This window comes from Mustela erminea, chromosome 14, assembly GCF_009829155.1.
Source record: "Mustela erminea isolate mMusErm1 chromosome 14, mMusErm1.Pri, whole genome shotgun sequence".
Lineage (NCBI taxonomy): Eukaryota > Metazoa > Chordata > Mammalia > Carnivora > Mustelidae > Mustela > Mustela erminea.
The window spans coordinates 53,539,897-53,562,209 of record NC_045627.1 but is presented as its reverse complement, the minus strand read 5'-3'; the positions used below and the strand labels follow the sequence as shown (position 1 = coordinate 53,562,209).

At 38.2% G+C, this 22,313-nt stretch overlaps 1 protein-coding gene across 1 annotated transcript; it reads left to right on the top strand.

Moving 5' to 3' along the window:
* Positions 1-4,651: 4,651 nt before the first annotated feature.
* LOC116572772 (olfactory receptor 6C75-like) lies at positions 4,652-5,614 on the top strand. Its single transcript, XM_032312066.1, has one exon. The coding sequence runs from the start codon at positions 4,652-4,654 to the stop codon at positions 5,612-5,614; it is 963 nt and encodes a 320-aa protein (XP_032167957.1).
* Positions 5,615-22,313: the final 16,699 nt, after the last annotated feature.

Sequence of the window (22,313 nt, the reverse complement as noted above, 5' to 3'; positions counted from 1 at the left end):
TGACAAAGTACAGCATCCCTTCCTGATCAAAACTCTTCGAAGTGTAGGGATAGAGGGCACATACCTCAATATCATCAAAGCCATCTATGAAAAACCCACCGCAAATATCATTCTCAATGGAGAAAAACTGAAAGCTTTTCCGCTAAGGTCAGGAACACGGCAGGGATGTCCATTATCACCACTGCTATTCAACATAGTACTAGAGGTCCTAGCCTCAGCAATCAGACAACAAAAGGAAATTAAAGGCATCCAAATCAGCAAAGAAGAAGTCAAATTATCACTCTTCGCAGATGATATGATACTATATGTGGAAAACCCAAAAGACTCCACTCCAAAACTGCTAGAACTTGTACAGGAATTCAGTAAAGTGTCAGCATATAAAATCAATGCACAGAAATCAGCTGCATTTCTCTACACCAACAGCAAGACAGAAGAAAGAGAAATTAAGGAGTCAATCCCATTACAATTGCACCCAAAACCATAAGATACCTAGGAATAAACCTATCCAAAGAGGCACAGAATCTATACTCAGAAAACTATAAAGTACTCATGAAAGAAATTGAGGAAGACACAAAGAAATGGAAAAATGTTCCATGCTCCTGGATTGGAAGAATAAATATTGTGAAAATGTCTATGCTACCTAAAGCAATCTACACATTTAATGCAATTCCTATCAAAGTACCATCCATCTTTTTCAAAGAAATGGAACAAATAATTCTAAAATTTATATGGAACCAGAAAAGACCTCGAATAGCCAAAGGGATATTGAAAAAGAAAGCCAACGTTGGTGGCATCACAATTCCGGACTTCAAGCTCTATTACAAAGCTGTCATCATCAAGACAGCATGGTACTGGCACAAAAACAGACACATAGATCAATGGAACAGAATAGAGAGCCCAGAAATAGACCCTCAACTCTACAGTCAACTAATCTTCGACAAAGCAGGAAAGAATGTCCAATGGAAAAAAGACAGCCTCTTCAATAAATGGTGCTGGGAAAACTGGACAGCCACATGCAGAAAAATGAAATTGGACCATTTCCTTACACCACACACAAAAATAGACTCAAAATGGATGAAGGACCTCAATGTGCGAAAGGAATCCATCAAAATCCTTGAGGAGAACACAGGCAGCAACCTCTTCGACCTCAGCCGCAGCAACATCTTCCTAGGAACAACGCCAAAGGCAAGGGAAGCAAGGGCAAAAATGAACTATTGGGATTTCATCAAGATCAAAAGCTTTTGCACAGCAAAGGAAACAGTTAACAAAATCAAAAGACAACTGACAGAATGGGAGAAGATATTTGCAAACGACATATCAGATAAAGGACTAGTGTCCAGAATCTATAAAGAACTTAGCAAACTCAACACCCAAAGAACAAATAATCCAATCAAGAAATGGGAAGAGGACATGAACAGACATTTCTGCAAAGAAGACATCCAGATGGCCAACAGACACATGAAAAAGTGCTCCATATCACTCGGCATCAGGGAAATACAAATCAAAACCACAATGAGATATCACCTCACACCAGTCAGAATGGCTAAAATCATCAAGTCAGGAAACGACAGATGCTGGCGAGGATGCGGAGAAAGGGGAACCCTCCTACACTGTTGGTGGGAATGCAAGCTGGTGCAGCCACTGTGGAAAACAGCATGGAGGTTCCTCAAAATGTTGAAAATAGAACTGCCCTATGACCCAGCAATTGCACTACTGGATATTTACCCTAAAGATACAAACATAGTGATCCAAAGGGGCACGTGCACCCGAATGTTTATAGCAGCAATGTCCACAATAGCCAAACTATGGAAAGAACCTAGATGTCCATCAACAGATGAATGGATCAAGAAGATGTGGTATATATACACAATGGAATACTATGCAGCCATCAAAAGAAATGAAATCTTGCCATTTGCGACAACATGGATGGAACTAGAGCGTATCATGCTTAGTGAAATAAGTTAAGCAGAGAAAGACAACTATCATATGATCTCCCTGATATGAGGAAGTGGTGATGCAACATGGGGGCTTTAGTGGGTAGGAGAAGAATAAATGATACAAGATGGGATTGGGAGGGAGACAAACCATAAGTGACTCTTAATCTCACAAAACAAACTGAGGGTTGCTGGGGGGAGGGGGTTTGGGAGAAGGGGGCGGGATTATGGACACTGGGGAGGGTATGTGCTTTGGTGTGTGCTGTGAAGTGTGTAAACCTGGCAATTCACAGACCTGTACCCCTGGGGATAAAAATATATGTTTATAAAAAATAAAAAATTAATAATAATAAAAAAAGGAGGACTTCTCCAGTATCTTTCCAAAGCCTCATGAAAGTCAGAGTGTGATCCTCCTGTTTCTTACCATAAAATATGTTATTTTAACAACTATGCTCTGGTCTCAGTGTATACATCACCTGTAGAAATTGTAGTCTGGACTTTTACCTAAAATCAGGTAAATATTCAAGGGAATATTAAAAACCCTTGAGAAATTGTCATATAATTTCTTTGAAAAATCTTGGCAGACAACAGTGTGAACATCTGGGAGTCAGCGCCACCACACACAAGGGCAGATAAATATAAAGGTTGCATCAGTAATTCTCATTCTCAACAGTAACCAATTAGCTGCCCTTAAGACACGAGCTGTGGCTTTACTTTTTGCCCCTCTCTCTTCAGCATCTAATAAGGCCTGGAGGCCCACACTTTCTGCTCACTGGCTGGGTCCATCCTGCTTAGTGACCAAACAGTCTTGTGGTAAAACTATCACAGAGCCTAAGACTTGCGTGTCACCATCTCTTCACTGTTGATGCAGTAAAACAAGGATGCTTCTCCACGTGGAAAGGTGAACATATGATGGAAGGGCATATGCAAGTGAAGGTGTTTGGAGCAGGTGTGCCCACGACATGGAGCACTGCCACGGAAGGATCCTTGTCTCAGCAGCACCCAGGGCTAAACCAGTAAGAAGCTGTGTGCTCCCATTAACTGCTATAGGAGGTGACAGCAGTATTGCATGTTAGGTGGGCTACCAGTGGGAAGGCAGAGCCAGACCTTTCATGAGAACCCTAAGTAGTCTGGGAGTCCAGCTCTAGTCCAGAATTCAGAGCAGTGAAATGTGGTTGTTTTAGTCCTTCTGCTCCTTTCTGGGGTTTCAAGGTCCAGGGTGCTACATAGCCTTGTTTCACTTTGGAAACAGGGCACTAGCAACCAGAACACTGGCAGCACAGGATGTATATTCATACCCTCCCCACCCCACCCCTGCCCTCTCCCCCACCCCCCATTCCTGCCCCAGCCCAGGGCCACAGGCTGTGAGGAATGAGTTTCCTTCTCTTCCCTTTCCCCTCAGCCCAGAGCAAGCTTTTGATTTCTTAGAAGACAATAGCTGTGAAGGAAGGAAGCCCTGCCCCCCATATGGTGACTCTTGGCTGAGTGCCTGGCCTCAGGCATCCTGGTAACTTGGTGGACTTAACAGGGGTCAACAGGAACAGAAGGAGAGACTCTTCAGGCTGTTCACTCAGGGGTGAGTCCTTCAGTTCCATGAGCTGCCCTCAGAACACCAGACCCATGGTGGTTTACTGCAGACACATTCCTTACTGCTGACCTTCAGCATAGTTTTAATATGCAGGAGCCAAACACCATCCTGAGAGAAGGTACTGATGGAGAGGACTGAAGAAAGAATGTTCACTGAGCTTGGATGTGAGAGTGAGTGCATGAGTTTCAGGTGCCCAGCACATCCTCATAAGTGGGTTAATCCTATGAACTACTATAATACCCTCTTGTGTCACAGGCCAGCATGAACCATGTGAAGGTGGGTGGTAAATCCTAGATTTACAACTTACCTCGTACTGCTGAGCAGCCCCTAATATCTCTGGTCTCCAGCCCCTTCTATAAGATGCTTGTACTAAAGTAGATCCTCTGTAAGCCCCTTATCATTCCACAGGTCTGTAACACATCAGTGCTATTGTCTGAGGAGAGAAACAATTAAGATAAATAAAGCTAATCTTTCACTTAAGGTTGAGAGGGCATCATGAATACACTTGTTCCTGTTTTAAAATATTTTGTCATTGTATTTGGAAACTGCAGTTACTTCAAATTTGGGCTTTCTGGCTAAAGTCCCAGCTATGTAATCTAAGATCCCTAGAGCTTTTTAAGCCTTAGTTTCTGCTTTTAGAAGAAGGGACTTATGATTATTATGGGGAGTGGTAGAAATACTGAATTTCAGTTATGAGCAGAGAAAAAATGTAAGTTTTCAACAGATGATGATGGACCATAGAATGTGTTGCAGATTTTAAAAGGGATGGTCGAAGGGAATATTACTAACATTATTGTAATGTTTACTTACAAATTAATGTTATAAAAAGAATAAGATGTATAATACAAAAATGTTAATAACTCTGCCTACTTAAACTCTACGCATAATACTCGTGATCATAATACTACACTTAGAATTTGAGGAACACATAAAAAAACATTGGCATCATATGCCAAGTGAGTTACATGATTTATCTTAATTAAGTCTCACAAGAACATGAACAGGTAGATTCTATCATATTCATTGGCTAACAGTGTAGCCACCTTCTTGGATACTCAAAAAACTTAATCATGCTCTTCTAAAATCCTTGTGCTCCCTGATGTCTTTATAATAGGTTAGACCAGCAGTGATGATGATGTGGAAAGAGATGCCCATGGAAATGGGGAATGGGACAACTGTCCAAGAATTCACCTTGGAGGGGTTTCCCGCCATCCAGCACCTGGGAAAGGTCCTCTTCCTGGTGCACCTGTTGGCATACCTGGCGTCCATTGCAGGCAATGCTGTCATAGTCACCATCACCTGTGCTGACTCCCGGCTCCACACACCTATGTACTTTTTCCTCAGAATTTTCTCCTTCTTGGAGTGTTGTTTTACAAGTACTGTTATTCCTAAGTTGCTAGTTATCTTTCTCTCAGGCAGGCAAACCATTTCCTTTCCTGCCTGTTTCATACAAGCATTTGTCTTTGTATTTCTGGGATCAACAGGTTCTCTCCTCATAGCGGTAATGTCTCTGGATCGGTATGTGGCCATTTGCAAGCCTCTGCATTATCCGATCATCATGAACCTGAAGACTTGCTTCCTCCTGGTCACTGCCTGCTTTGCTTTGGCCTTCCCTCTCATCATTGGGTTAGTAGTGAAGGTTTTCCAGTTGTCCTTCTGTGGTCCCCATATCATTCCTCATTTTTTCTGTGATCTTGCCCCCCTGATTCATCTCTCCTGCTCTGACACCAGATCTACTGAAATGTTGGCCTTTGTCATCGCTTTGGTTATCCTTTTGACATCTCTTATCATAACCATCATCTCATACAGCAACATAGTAGTCACAATCATACAACTCCCATCAGCCAAAGAGAAAAAGAAAGCTTTCTCCACCTGCTCTTCTCACCTCATAGTCCTCTCTCTGATGTATGGCAGCTGTGTGTCTATATATGTGAAACCAAAGCAAACGAACAGGCTGGACTCCAACAGGGAGGCTGCCCTTGTGAACACGGTGGTGACCCCACTGCTCAACCCTGTCATCTACACTCTGCGGAACAAGCAGGTCCACCAGGCTCTGAGGGAGATGATGCACAAAATGAAAATATCAAGATAAAAAAATCAGATGGCTTTTGACTAGAGGACCTCAGAGAACCCTGTGTCCTCAATTCTGGCCAATGTAGCAGTCCACACAGTTCTGGTACAGTGTCTCTGGCAGATCTCACTTCTCCTTGCTCATCCCTAAAAAAAGAATGGAAATCTGTTTTTCAAGGTCACATTTTACCTTGATGCACATACTATCTTCTCCCTAAATATACCACAATTCGATGACAATTGATTAATCGAAATATCTTTTACTGAATTTTTTCTTGCCTCAGATATAAAGACGTATTTGAAATTTCCAAAGTTTAGTAATTTATGCAATTTTTATTTCACTTCTCTCTAGTCATAATCGTGGCACAATGGATTGATGATTAACCAAAAGGCATTTAGATAATTAAAACAATAGAAGGTTGTCTATTACTTTTTGGTTATGAAGGAAATGATGGGAATATTACCAATACTTTGGTCCACATTCCCTTCATGTGTAGCCTGAGGAAATAATGGTCATAGTACCCTTCATCTTGGAATATGTATGGTTTGCCCTTAGCTTAGCTACATATGCATGTGTCGGTCCCATGCTGGAGGGAAACAGAATTTTTCTCAGGCTTAGACCATTCTCTAAAGAGAGAGAATGACTGCACCATGCCATGGCTGACCATCTCCAATCTCCTTAATTATTTACTCTAGCTCCAGCCTCTCAGATGTATTATACATATTTATGATTCATTCCTAACCTAAAGCTGTTACCACAGATGCTTGTGTATATCGGTGGATGGAAGCACTTATTTCATACTTCTATAATTTCTTCCAAAGATTCAAGTGGTTTATCTGCTTCATGTTACTAATGAAAATAAATGAATTAATTTTCCTTCACTGAAGTGTGTTGTCAACTATAAGGGTATCTTTTGATTGATAATCTATTTTATTTTTTAAGCTTTTTTTCAAAAAAGATTTTATTTATTTATTGGACAGAGAGAGAGAGCATAAGTAGGCAGAGCAGCAGGCAGAGATAGAGGGGGAAGCAGGCTTCCCACTGAGCAGAGAGCCCAATTCAGGGCTCAATCACAAGATCCTGAGATCATGAACTGAGCCAAAGGCAGAGTCTTAACCCACTGAGCCACCCAGGCACCCTGATCATCTATTTTAAAACTAACATTTCCATTATCTCAATCCTTATAACTTGTGCTTTTTCCAACTATTTGACAGCTCGAATGTATCTATTTATGCTTCAAAAGAAACCTCTCTAAAATGATTAAGACAATTTTTTATTTTGTTTCTCTTTAACCAAACCTTGAGGTTAGATAATCTCATATATATTTTATGAAACACATTGTACACCATGATTAGATACTATTTGGCCTGCATGGTCCTATTACCATGTTCAGAATTTATCTGATTGATAGTAAGGAAATATCAAACATGTCCTAAAAAAGATCTCAGAAGATTGGCTGTTATCCATTGTATGAAAAAGGGTTTGGAAAAGCCAAGATCAGAGGAGGAAAGCGTATTGATAGTGTTACAGGAATTGGAAGAAAGAGAGTGATGGTTTAGGGAAGTGACAGTGGGAATGGAATGTAAATGGACCAGAGTAGACTCTGAATCATTTGCACTGAACAAGCCTAGTGCTTGTATTGAACAAGCCTGGTGCTGCAGTCAACCAACTGGTCAACTTCCAAAAACACATAAGTCACCTTCTTCATAAAATATGGAGACTGAGCCATATAATCTCTAGAATCCACTTGAAAATACTTGTAGCCACAAGATGCTGCATGAACATGGAAATAATTGTCCACCCTGAGAGCTGAATTATGGAGGAGTGTTGTGAAGTGGTCAAAGTTCAGGAATGTACAGAATAAATCAAAGAATCGTGGTCAAAGTAATGAAAAGAATGTGAGCCTTCCCAAGGTGTTAGTCAGCATTTGATAATAATTTATTACACATAAACTCGATAAATGCACTTTATGTTACTTTGAGATAGACTATGATTGAAGAGTGAACTTGACAAACACAAAAATGAATAACAGGAATCTAAAACTTAGTCTATAAGTCCAGGATGGTCATTACCAGCCATAGATCATAATCAGTGAAGGACAAACCCAAATCCTAACATGGAGATTAATGCACTAGATTGTGGTCCTATAAAATATTTTATTGAGACAAATCCCCTGAAATAATTCTGTGTTGAAGATATATCCAATCATAAAAATTAAACCACTTAATTAATGGTGGTCATACAAAAAGCTGTAGATATTTAAGGTATGGAAACTGATGTGTTAAGAAATATGTAAACCCTCTTGAAACCATCATCACTACCATTACCATACCTATCTGCCACCTCCAAAAATTTCTTCCTAGCTACTTTTGTTGATTTTTTTGTCATTACATGGTAGGCAAAAGCACTTAATTTGAGATATTCCCTCCTGGTAAAATTTTAAGTAGGCAATAAACTATCGTTAATCACAGGCCCTATGCTACACAGAACTCCAGAACTTATTATGTATCATTGAAAGTTGATCAATACCTCTTTATTTCATTCTCCCTTAGCCCCTGACACCCACAATTCTATACTTTGCTTCACATATTTGTTTAGATTACACATATAAGTGAGATCATGCAATGTTTGTCTTTCTGTAGCCTTTTCCTTAGAATAATGTCTTCCATGTATATCCATGTGGTTGCAAGTGGCAGGATCTTTTTTTTTTTTTGGTAAAGACTGAGTGATATTCCATTATGTATATATGCCACATTTTATTTATCCATTCTTCTTTACGTGGACTTTCAGGTTATTTCTACATCATAGCAATTGTGAAACCTGCTGCAGTGAACATGGGAGTACAGATATCTCTGAGGTCCATATTTCACTTCCTTTGGTTATATACCTATAGGTGGGGTTCCTGGATCAAAAAATGATTCTATTATGAAATGTATCAGGAAACACTACATTGTTTACCAGATTGGCCGGACCAATTTACATTTTCATCAGCAATGTGCAAGGGTTCGTTTTTGTCCACATCCTTGCTAACACTTTTTAATGTTGTGAGGGTTTTTTTGGTAATAGCCATCCAAAGAAGTGTGAAGTGATACCTCACTGTGGTCTTACTTGTATTTTTCCTTTAAGGATGCATGCATTTTCATTAGTGATGATGAGCATCTTTTCATGTACCTGTTGGCTATTTGTATGTCTTCTTTAGAAAGATGTCTATTCAGTTTCTCTGCCTATTTTTTCCACTTTCTTTAAGTTTTTATTTAAATACCAGTTAGTTAATGCACAGTGTGTAATATTAGTTTCAGATACACAATTTAGTGATTCAATACTTACAAACAACACCCAGAGTTCATCATGACAACTGCATCCCTTAATCCCCATCCCTTATTTTACCCATCCCTCCAGCCACAACCCCCTGCCCCCTGGTAACCATCAGTTTGTTTTCTATAGTTAAAAGTCTGTTTCTTGATTTTCCTCTCTTTCTTTCTCTTTTATTTCCCTATGCTCCATTTTTTTTTCTTAAATTTCACATATGAGTGAAATCACATGGCATTTGTCTTTCTCTAATGGACATATTACTTAGCATAATACCCTTAGCTCCATCCACATCTTGCAAATGGCAAGATTTCAATCTTTTTGATGGATGAGTAATATTCCATTGCACATTTATGCCATATCCTCTTTATCCATTTAGCAATCAATAAGTATTTGGGCTCTTTCCATAATTTGACTATTGCAGATAATGCAGCTATACATATGGGTGTATGTATCCCTTTCTGTTGTATTTTTGTATCCTTTCCTTAAATACTTAGTGCAATTGCCAAATCATAGGGTAACTCTATTTCTAACTTTCTGAGGAATCTCCATACTGTTTCCTAGAGTGGCTTCAGCAGTTACATTCCTACCAAGAGTGGAAGAGAATTCCCCTTTCTCCACATCCTCATTGACAACTGATGTTTCTTGTATTGTTGCTGTTAGCCATTCTGAGAGGGGTAAGTTGGTATCTCACTGTAGTTTTGATTTGTACTTCCCTACTGATAAGTGATATTGAGAATCTTTTCCTCTATCTGTTGGCCATTTGTATGTAATCTTTGGAAAATGGTTTATCATATCATCTGCCCATTTTTAAATTGGATTATTCATTTTCTGGATGTTGAGTGTTATAAGTTCTTTATAAATTTTATATATTAACTCTTTATCAGGTATGTCATTTGAAAATATCGTTTCTTTAAAAAAAAAATTTATTCTACCTACCTACCTATCTATTCCTTTCAGTGGTTGCCCAAGGTGTTCCACACCTTAGAATATCTGTAGCCTTTAGTTCTTCATCAATGACACACAGGATTTTTTTGGTAAGATTTTATTTAAATTCTAGTTACTTAACGTACAGTGTAATTAGTTTCAGGTATACAATTTACTAATTTAGCATTAAATACAATGCCCAGTGCTCATCACAAGTGCATTCCTTTATCTCCATCATCTATTTAAACCATTCCCCCACCTATCTCCTCCTTGGTGACCATCAATTTGCTCTCTAGTTAAGAAAGTGTTTTCTCTATTTCTCTTTCTGTACCTGAAGATTTTTACTTTGATGTAGTCCCAATAGTTTATTTTTGCTTTTGTTTCACTCCCCTCAGGAGACATACCTAATAAGGAGTTCCTCCAGCCAATGTCGAAGAGCTTATAGACTATATTCTCCTTTACGATTTTTATGGTTTCCCTTCTCACATCAAGGTCTTTCATCTATATTGAATTTATTTTTGTGTATGGTGTAAGAAAGTGGTCCAGCTTCATTCTTCTGCATGTTGTCACCTAGTTTTCACAACCCATTTGTGGAAGAGTTTGCCTTTTTACCATTGGATATTCTTTCCTGTTTTGTCATAGATTAGTTGACCACATTGCTGTGGGTCCATTTCTAGGTTCCCTATCTGTTCCATTGATCTATATGCTTTTTTTTTTTTTTTTTTTTGCCAGTAACATACTGCCTTGATGACTACAGGTGTACAATATAGCTTGAAATCCAGAATCATGATGCCTCCAGTTGTTTTTCTTTCCAGAATTGATTTGGCGATTTGGGGTCTTTTGTGGCTCCATACAACTTTTAGGATTGATTTTTCTAGCTCTTCGAAAAATGCTGGTGGTATTTTGATGGCGATTGCATTTCATGTGTAGATTATCTGGGTAGTATAGACGTTTTGACAATATTTGTTCTTCCAATCCATGAGCATGAAGTGCTTTTCCATTTGTTTGTGTCTTCTTCAGTTCCTTTCATAAGTGTGTTACAGTTTTCAGAGTACAGATATTTTACTTCTTTAGTTAGATTTATTCCTAGGTAGCTTATTGGTTTTGGTGCATTTGCAAAGGGATTGATTTCTTGGTTTCCTTTTCTGCTGCTTCATTATTGGTGTATAGAAATGCAACAGAGATTTCTGCACATTGATTTTATATCCTGTGACTTTGCTGAACTCATATATGAGTTCTAGCAAACTTTTGGTGGTGTCTTTCAGATTTTCTACATAGAGTATTCTGTCATCTGCAAACAGTGACAGGTTGACTTCTTCCTTGCCAGTTTGTATGCATTTTATTTCTTTTTCTTGTCTGATTGCTTATACTAAGACTTCCAGTACTATGTTAAATAGTAATGTGAGAGTGGACATCCTTATCTTATATCTGACTGTCTGGAAAAGGCCCTGTGTTTCACCATTGAGAATGATATTGGCTATGTGTCTTTGTATATAGCATTTATGATGTTGAAGTATGTTTCATCCATCCCTACTTTGCTGAGGGTTTTTATCAGGAGAGGATGCTGAATGTCCTCAAGTGCTTTTTCTGCCTCTATTGACAGAAACACTTGGTTCTTATCTTTTCTTTTATTAATATGGTGTATCACATTTATTGATTTGGGAATATTCAACCATCCTTGCAGCTCAGGAATATATCATACTTGATCTTGGCAAATAATTCTTTTAATATACTGTTCAATCCAATTTGCTAGAATTGTATTGAGAATTTTTGTATCCATATTCACCAGGTATTTGGTCTTTAATTCTCCTTTTACTGAGGCCTTTGTCTGTTTTAGAATCAAGGTAATCCTGGCTTCTTAGAATGAGTTTGGAAGTTTTCCTTCCATTTCTTTTCTTTTTCTTTCTTTCTTTCTTTCTTTCTTTTTTTTTTTTTTTTTGAACAACTTCAAAAGACTAGGTATTAACTCTTGTTTAAAAATCTGCTAGAATTCCCCTGGAAGACAACAAGCCCAAGACTTTGGTTTATTGGGAGATTTTTGATTACTGATTCAATTTCTTGGAGGGTTATGGGTCTTTTCAAATTTTCTCTTTCTTCCTGTTTCAGTTTTGGTAGTTTGTAAGTTTCTAGGAAGTTGTCCATTTCTCCCAGATTGCCCAGTTTATTAGCATATAGCTTTTGATAGTATTCTCTTATAATGGTTTGTTTTTCTGTGGTGTTGGTTGTGATCTCTTCTCTACTGTTTGTGATTTTATCTATTTGGGTCCTTTCTCCTTTCTTTTTATTAAGTCTACTGTGTGTTATTTATTTTATTCTTATGAATAACCGGCTCTTAGTTTTGTTAACCTGTTCTACTGGGGTGTTTTTTGTTTGTTTGTTTCTACATCATTAATATCTGCTCTACTCTTCATTGTTTCCCTTCTGCTGGCTTTAGTCTTTGTTGTTGTTGTTGTTCTTGTTCTTCTTGTTGTTCCTTTTCTAGCTCCTTTAGATATTAGGTTAGGTTTATATTTGAGACTTTTCTTGCTTCTTGAGGTAAGCCTGCACTGCAATATGCTTCTCTCTTAAGACATTTTTTGACGCATCCCAAAGTTTTTTGGGATGTTGTGCTTTCATTTTTCATTTAATTCCATGTATTTTTAAAAATTATTTTTTAATTTCCCAGTTAACTCATTCATTCTTCAGTAGGATATTCATTAACCTCCATCTATTTGAGGTACTTCCAAATTTTTCCTTGTGGGTGACTTCCAGTTTCATAGGGTTGTAATCTGAAAATATCCGTGGTATGATCTTGATCTTTTTGTACTTGATGAGGGCAGATTTTCAACCCAGTTGTGATCTTTTCTACAGAATGCTATATGTGTACTTGAGAAGAATGTGTATTTCTGCTGCTTTAGGATGAAGTGCTCTGAATATCTGTTAAGTTCATCTGGTCCAGTGTGTCATTCCAAGCCATTGTTTCCTTGTTGGTTTTCTGCTTAGATGGGGTATTAAGGTCCCCTATTATTATTGTATTAACATCAATGAGTTTATGTTTGTTATTAATTGATTTATATATTTGGGTGCTCCCAAGTTGGGAGCATAAATATTTAGATATTGTTAGATATTCTTGATAGGTATACCCTTAATTATGATATAATGCCCTTCTTCATCTCCTGTTATAGTCTCCTTTAAAATCTAATTTGTTTGATATAAGTTTGGCAACTCTGGCTTTCTTTGATATCCATTAGCTTGACAGATGGTTCTCCATCCCCTCACTTTCAATCTGTAGTTGTCTTTAGGTCTAAAATAAGTCTCCTGTAGGCAGCATGTAGATGGATTTTAATTTACTTTTATCCATTCTCATACCCTATGTCCTCTGAATGGCATATTTAGTCCATTTACATTCAGAGTGATTACTAGGAGATATGAATTTATTACCATTGTGTTGCCTGTAGAGTTGGTGTTTGTGGTATTTTCTCTGATTCTTTCTAGTTTTTATTGCTTTTGATCTCTCCACTCAAAAAGGGCCCTTTAAATGTCTTGCAAGGCTGGTTTCACAGTCATGAACTCCTTTACTTTTTATTTTTCTGGAAAACTCTCTATCTCTCCTTCTATTTTGAATGACAGCCTGACTAGATAATTCTTGGTGGCATGTTTTTCTCATTCAGTGTGCTATTTCCTTTCACTCCTTTCTGGCCTGCCAAGTCTCTGTGAACAGATCTGCTTTGAACCTGATCTGTGTTTCCTTGTAGGCTAAGGACTTTTTTTCCCTTACTGCCTTCAGTCTTCTTGCCTTGTCTGTGTATTTTGTGAATTTGATTATGATATGCATTGGCGATGGTGTATTTTTATTGAGTTGAATGGGAGTTCTCTGTGCTTCTTGAATTTTGATGTCTGTGCCATTCCCAGATTAGGGAAGTTTACAGCTATAATCTGTTTGAATTATACTTCTGCCCCTTTGTCTCACTCTTCATCATCTGAGACTCCAATGATATGACTGTTATTATGTTTTACTAAGTCACTACATACTCTAAGCCTACTTTCATGGTCCATTACTTTTCTTTCCCTCTTCTTTTCGCTTCATTATTTTCCATTATTATACCTCTGCTTTGTCCATCTTTGTTTTTAAGACCTCCATTTGTGTTTGCATCTTAGTTGCACCGTTTTAAATTTCAGACTGATTAGATTTTAGTTCTTTTATCTCTGAGGTAAAAGGTGCTCCAGTGTTTTCTATGCTTTTTTTCAAGCCCAGCTAGTATCCTTATAATGATTGTTTTAAATTGTAGGTCAGGCATTTTACTTTTCTCTGTACTGATTAAATCTCTGACCAAGAGTTTTACCTCATGTGCTTTCTTTTAGGGTGAATGCCTCCATCTTGTCATTTTGTCCAGGAAAGAAAAGAAAAGGGGGGAAAAGAAACCATAAAAAGAACAAACAAAAAACAAAAATGAAGAAAAAACAAGGGGTAAAAAACACAGAAAACCAAAACAATACACCAAAAAAAATGGGTGTGCTTTGGTCTGCTTGCTAAAAGAATCTAGATCCCAAAATAATAAAAAAAAAAATTAAAATGAAGGTAGACCACAGGCCTGGGTGGCTCAGTCATTAAACATCTGCCTTCAGCTCAGGTCATGATCCCAGGGCCCAGGGATTGAGCCCCATATCAGGCTCCCTGCTCAATAGGAAGCCTGCTTCTTCCTCTCCTGCTCCCCCTGCTTGTGTTCCCTATCTCACTGTCTCTCTCTCTCTCTCTGTCAAACAGATAAATAAAATCTTAAAAAAAAAAGAAAGAAAAAATGAAAGTAGACCAAAAAAATTTAAAATACAGATGAAAAGTGTGTGTGTGTGTGTGTGTGTGTATAGTATATAAATATAATAAAATTTTTAAAAAGCAATGGAAAATATAAGAAAATAATTGATAAAATAATAAAAATAAAGGAAATGAAGAAAAGTGAAAAGGAAGCTCAATCCTATATCTTCTAGAGCTGAATTTGCAGCACTCTGATCAATAAACTTGGCGTGAACTAGTTGTTTTAATTGTCTGTGCTAGTCCTATGGAGGAGGGGCTAACTGCTCTGATTCTTAGGATGACTTGTGGGTGGCTTGTTCCAGTGAAAATGCTTCTCCAGGGCAAGGGGCGAGGGGGGTAGGAAACACTCCTGCTTTACACAGCTCCAGCCTCCACTAGTGGCGCTGTTTCCTCCCTAAGTCTTTTTTTTTTTTTCCATATTGATACAAAAGTCATTTTTTAAAATTTATTTATTTTCAGCATAATAGTATCATTATTTCTCACCACACCCAGTGCTCCATGCAATCCGTGCCCTCTATAATACCCACCACCTGGTACCCCGACCTCCCACTCCCCCGCCACTTCAAACCCCTCAGATTGTTTTTCAGAGTCTATAATCTCTCATGATTCAACTCCCCTTCCAATTTACCCCACCCCCTCTTCTCTCTAACTCCCCATGTCCTCCATGCTTTTTGTTATGCTCCACAAATAAGTGAAACCATATGATAATTGACTCTCTCTGCTTGACTTATTTCACTCAGTATAATCTCTTCCAGTCCCGTCCATGTTGCTACAAAAGTTGGGTATTCGTCCTTTCTGATGGAGGCATAATACTCCATAGTGTATATGGACCACATCTTCCTTATCCATTCATCTGTTGAAGGGCATCTTGGTTCTTTCCACAGTTTGGCGACCGTGGCCATTGCTGCTATAAACATTGGGGTACAGATGGCCCTTCTTTTCACTACATCTGTATCTTTGGGGTAAATACCCAGGAGTGCAATGGCAGGGTCATAGGGAAGTTCTATTTTTAATTTCTTGAGGAATCTCCACACTGTTTTCCAAAGAGGCTGCACCAACTTGCATTCCCACCAACAGTCTAAGAGGGTTCCCCTTTCTCCACATCCTCTCCAACATTTGTTGTTTATTGTCTTGTTAATTTTGGCCATTCTAACTGGTGTAAGGTGGTATCTCAATGTGGTTTTGATTTGAATCTCCCTGCTGGCTAATGATGATGAACATTTTTTCATGTGTCTGATAGCCATTTGTATGTCTTTATTGGAGAAGTCTCTGTCCATATCTTCTGCTCATTTTTTGATATGATTGTCTGTTTTGTGTGTGTTGAGTTTGAGGAGTTCATTATAGATCCTGGATATCAACCTTTTGTCTGTACTGTCATTTGCAAATATCTTCTCCCATTCCATGGGTTGCCTCTTTGTTTTCTTGACTGTTTCCTTTGCTGTGCAGAAGCTTTTGATTTTGATGAAGTCCCAAAAGTTCATTTTTGCTTTTGTTTCCTTTGCCATTGGAGACATATCTTGAAAGAAGTTGCTGTGGCTGATATCGAAGAGATTACTGCCTATGTTCTCCTCCAGGATTCTGATGGATTCCTGTCTCACACTGAGGTCTTTTATCCATTTTGAGTTTATCTTTGTGTACGGTGTAAGAGAATGGTCGAGTTTCATTCTTATACATATAGCTGCCCAGTTTTCCCAGCACCATTTATTGAAGAGACTGTCTTTTTTCCACTGTATATTTTTTCCTGTTTTGTCGAAGATTATTTGACCATAGAGTTGAGGGTCCATATCTGGGCTCTCTACTCTGTTCCACTGGTCTCTGTGTCTGTTTTTATGCCAGTGCCATGCTGTCTTGGTGATCACAGCTTTGTAGTAAAGCTTGAAATCAGGCAACATGATGCCCCCAGTTTTATTTTTGTTTTTCAACATTTTCTTAGCAGGATACAAAGTCAATGTACAGAAATCAGTGGCTTTCTTATACCCTAACAATGAAAATACAGAAAGGGAAATTAGAGAATCGATTCCATTTACTATAGCACCAAGAACCATAAGATACCTGGGAATAAACCTAACCAAAAAGGTAAAGGATCTGTACTCGAGAAACTACAGAACACTCATGAAAGAAATTGAAGAAGACACAAAAAGATGGAAGACCATTCCATGCTCTTGGATCGGAAGAATAAACATTGTTAAAATGTCGATACTGCCTAGACCAATACTTTTAATGCCATTCCGATCAAAATTCCACCGGTATTCTTCAAAGAGCTGAAGCAAATAATCCTAAAATTTGTATGGAACCAGAAGAGACCCCGAATCGCTAAGGAAATGTTGAAAAACAAAAATAAAAGGGGGCATCACGTTACCTGATTTCAAGCTTTACTACAAAGCTGTTTCCTCCCTAAGTCTTTCAGCAGTGATGGGCTGGATGAAAATGGCTGCCTCCTACTCTCTAGCCTCAGAGCTGAAATATTCATTTCCCTATTCCAGTGAGCCCTCACAGAAGAGTAATCAGTCACCCTATTTGTTTCCCCAGTTTCCACCTGAACCCTGTCAGTGTCCCAGCCTTGTTATCTCAGGTGTGTAACCAAGTTTCAAAACTCCAAATTCAGGGATGCTTACAGCACAGTCCCCCAGTGTTCCTCCAAGGGAAGGTCTTACAATGCCTGCTAGGTCTGTAGTTTATAGCAGAAAGCTGACACCAAGATCCTGTGCTCTCTACTAACGTCCCAGGTGCTATGCCTGGGAACAGTGTCACACCTTGGGGCCATCCATTCTTCTTGTGACCCCATGGCTTCTCAGACCACCCTTTCATTCCTGGGATTCTGCCCCTCTTTGCCATGTGAGGACCTTTAATCCAGGCACAATTCTTCTTAAGGTAGTAAATTTTTAAAGTTCAGATTTTTTGCTCTACCACTTCTAATACTTCACAGTATCCTCTGTAGGCAGGATCCTTCCTCATCACTACAGCCCAGGTAAACTTCCACACTTTCTATCTTCCAAAAGGTGGTAGCTTTTCTATGTATAGTCTTCCAGTTTTTGTTCTCTCAGACCTCTGATTGACTTCTTGGTGTTCAGAATAATTTGACAACTATCTAGCTGTATTTTAGGGACAAGACAAGCCCAGGGTCCTCCTACTCCTCTACCATCTTAAGTCCCCCTGTGAATTGACAATTTTATTATTATGTTATCTTTCTCTTTAGGTCTTCATAATTATCTTTGCTCTGAAGTGTATTTGTCTTATATTAACACAGCTAATCTAACATTATTTTCATTAGCATCTGCATGCTATGTCATTTTCCATCCTTTTCCTTATAACTACCTATATCATTATATCTCAAACTAGTTTCTTATAAACTACATTTATTTTATTCATGTCTTATTTGTTCATTTCTATGTTTTCAATCTGACAGCCTCTGTCTTTCTATTGTTGTAAAAAGCATATAATATAAAATTTAGCATCTGAACCATTTTTCAGTTTATGGTACATTAGCATTAAATATATCTATATTGTTGTGTAACAGATCTCTCGAGCTTTTTCATCTTGCAAAACTCAAACTCTGTATGCACCAAATATCTCCCTTTCCCCCTTCTCCCCTCCCTGTCAACCACCATCCTACTTTCTATTTCTAAGAGTTTGAGTACTTTAGATACCTCATATAAAAAGAACCTTGCATATTTCTTATACCAATCTCTGACTTTTAGGTGGGTGACTTTAGGTCATTTCCACTTAATGCAATTATTGGTATCTTTAGATTTAGGTGTACCATTTTTTAATTTGTTTTATATTTTTCCCTCTGTTTATTCTTTCTTCATGTCCTCAAATCCTGCCTTCATTTGAGGTCTTAGAATATTGCTATTATTCCATTTTAATTCATCATGTTTTATAAAATAATATCTACTGGCATAGATTTCTTTAGCTGGTTACAAAAAGTACAATTGAGAGGATGTGGAGAAAGGGGAACCCTCTTACTCTCTTGGTGGGAATACAAGCTGGTGCAGCCACTGGTGCAGTGTGGAGATTCCTTAAGACATTAAAAAAAGAGACTCCCTATGACCCTGCAATTGCACTACAGGGTATTTACCCCAAAGATACAGGTGTAGTGAAAAGAAGGGCCATCTGTACCCCAGTGTTCATAGCAGCAATGGCTACAGTCCCCATACTGTGGAAAGAACCAAGATGCCCTTCAACAGACGAATGGATAAGGAAGATGTGGTCCATATATACTATGGAGTATTATGCCTCCATCAGAAAGGATGGATACCCAACTTTTGTAGCAACATGGATGGGACTGGAAGAGATTTTGCTGACTGAAATAAGCAGAGAGAGTCAATTATCATATGGTTTCGCTTATTTGTGGAGCATAAGAAATAACACGGAGGACATGGGGAGATGGAGAGGAAAAGGGAGTTGGGGGAAATTGGAGGGGGAGAAGAACCGTGAGAGACTGTAGATTCTGAAAAACAATCTGATGGTTTTGGAGGGGCGGTGGGAGGGAGGTTGGGTAAGGATGGTGGTGGGTATTATGGAGGGCACGTATTGCATGGAGCACTGGGTGTAGTGCATAAACAATAAATTCTGGAACACTGATAAGAAATTTTTAAAATAAAAATTTAAAAACGTTTTAACAGTTTAATGATGTTTGTTCTGAGGATAGAATGTCTTTGTATTTAACTTGTTCAAGGTTTTTTCAGCTTCTTGAATCTGTGGGTTTATGTGGTTTGCTAAATTTAGGAAGCTTTCAGCCATTGTTTCTTGAAATACATTTTTCAGCAGTGAACTCCTTGTGCATGTACTTCAGATGAAAAGAAGTTTTACCTTCTATTCTTCTACAGGTCCCTAAGGCTCTATTCATTGGTTTTAAGTCTTTTTCTCTTATTTTTTTTTCCATGTGGGATCATTTTTCCTGATCTATTTTCACTTTCATGGACAATTTTACATCATCTCCACTTGTACTTTTGAGCCTAGTCACTAAGTGTTACTTTAATCATTGTATTTTTCAGTTCTAATATTTCCATTGGCTTCTTCTTTAAACATCATTGTGGAGTCCTATGTTTCTATTCACTTTACAAGTGCTTATAATTGCTTGTTATAATATTTTTAAATAATTGATTTAAAGTCTTTGTCAGATAATTTCAATATCTTTTCATGTGAGAGTTGATGTGTCTTGACTATCTTTTCCTAAGAGAACCAAGATTTTCCTGGTTCTTCATGTGCTGACTAATTTTGAACTGGGATATCATGTTTTCAAATTCTGAGTCTTTTTAAACATGCTTTTGAAAATGTTGATTTCTTTATTTTGGCAAGAAATGGACCTGATTCATCTCAGGGCATATGTGTCCTCCCATCTTCTATAGGCAGTTTAAATGTCAGTGCAGTTTTCAAAGCTATTCAAATCTGTCCCACATTTGTACCACCAGTGGCAGACTGGGAAGGGCAGAAATCTTTCTGGTAATTCTGTTTTCAAAGTCTTGATTATGCTGATTAAGATCAGATCCCGTCATGCACAGTTTGGGAGTACACCTTTGAGTTACTGAACAAATTAATGGGATCTCTTTCCTCTGGTTACCCCTCGTCATAACGTCCCCAATATATCTTATGTCCCTGAAGTGCCTCTTTTGGGTTATGTGACCAGAAGCATGGGGCCTTAGTTACTCTTCTCTGTTGCTCACTTTTGTGACTGGACCAAGAAACAAGAGAACCAGATAATAAATAAACATAGCAAACTCATCACTGATTTGGTGGTATGTCAAAATCTGTTCTTCTTTCCAATCCTCCTACTGTGGTCCATAGGGCAGAATCATCTCACAGCTGCCCCAGCCATTCTGTTTATAGCCATTTTCAGTGAGGGAAACAAGGTAGAACATGTTTTCCCAAAGTACGTGAAAGTAGTTCCTATGGTTATTTAATTCCTTCTTTATTTTTGTATATCACCTTCATCCAATCTTGGACCTCTAGTTTTTGAACACCTTCTGGTCTTGATTCACATTTCTTCTTCACCAGTCAAAGCCCAATACTCAGTCGCTGTATTGCTAAATTACTTATGTAGCTTTTGTATTGTAACTGGTCCCATTATGAGTTCAAAGGCCAGAGTCACTGAGGTTTTGGGAGGGGAAATGCCTGATGGCTATTTTCTTGCATTAATTACTTAAGAGTATCAACAAGATAATGATGGCAATATTTTATGATTTCCCACAAGCTTGTAAGTTTCACAGAAAAATATTTTCAAGTTGAACTAAACAATGAAAAAATACTCCCTAAAGAATTAATTATCTGCTAATTTATCCCCACTGGAGTCACTAGTAGGCTAGGAAATGAATTTGTTACTTCTTATTATAAGCCCAAGTGCACAGAGAACTTCTGTGTGGTAGCTCCTTACTCATGGTGTTCTGGGATGAAAAGCCTTCCGTGTAGCTCTGGAGAATTCCCTGTTAATGCTCTATCACAATTACCACTAACTCACTCTGAAGCCACTTCTGCTTATGGCTCTCAGAGCCAGTTGACACATACTAGTTAAGCAAAAATAAATAAATAAATTTCCTCTTGCCTGTCATCCTGCCTCTTTATTCTTTCTACTCCTTCCTACAAACTGTTCCATTCTAATAAGCCCCTCACCTGAGACTACAATTTCCCATGGCATTCATTTGCTTATACTCCACTTTGTTCCTGGATGCAAAACAGCTTTATTTCCTTAGCTTCCCTCCCCTTACTGACAATCTTCATGAAGATGAATTCATACTTACTGGAAGCGAATTGGAATGATGTCAAAGGAGTGAAATATTTCATTGGGTCTCAAAGTGTGGTCCCTACACCAGTAGCAATACATCACCTGGTAACTTGTTATAAATGCAAATCCATAGGTACCATCCACACTGTCAGAAACTCTTGGGATAGTGCCCAGTAATGTGTATTTTTACAAACTCTCCAGCTGACACTGATGCATGCCAGTGTTTGGGAACCACTGTGACTAGGGAGTTAATCACCTGGCAGTGGCATAATGAGGGAAAAGAATGTTTCAGATGTGGATTGCTTGTCAAATTGGAAGGACCTTTTGAACGAGTTTCCACTGTGTTTGGAAGAAGAATGATTGCTAGCACCCTGAGTGGTTCAGTGGGGTGAAGGAGGGGAGGCAAAGTATAAATGTTCAGTCAGATGGGCTGACAATGCCTAAAGCCTTCATTCCCTCTCTGCCTACCTGCTCCATCTGTTAGCCTAGATATTAATCTCTCCACTTACTGATAACACTTTGCCAATTATTCCCAGTGGTATTTTTCTAATAAAAATTCACTCGTTATTATTCCAGCATTTTTTCCCTTCAGTGATCCTGGGAATAGTTGACAAAAACAATTTTAATGACTAGGCCTCACAAACATGACATTATTATACTCTCCATATGTAACTTCAATAATGTACTCACACTTCCTGGCTGGCTTTTTGTTATTTTTATCATATAAATTTGGATTCAACCAAAAAAATTATTTTGTTGATGTATAGTTATTTCAGTTTTATAAATAATCTGAAAGCTGAATCATTTCAGTGACACACGGCATTGTCTGAATTTTACATTTTAACCTTCCTGATTTATGTGAAATATTAGTGCAGTGTGGTTTTAATTTATATTTCCCTCATCATTAAGTACCCTCAATATTTTAATATAATCCCAGCCTTTGGTAAAATCTCTTTTTGTGAAGGAACTCT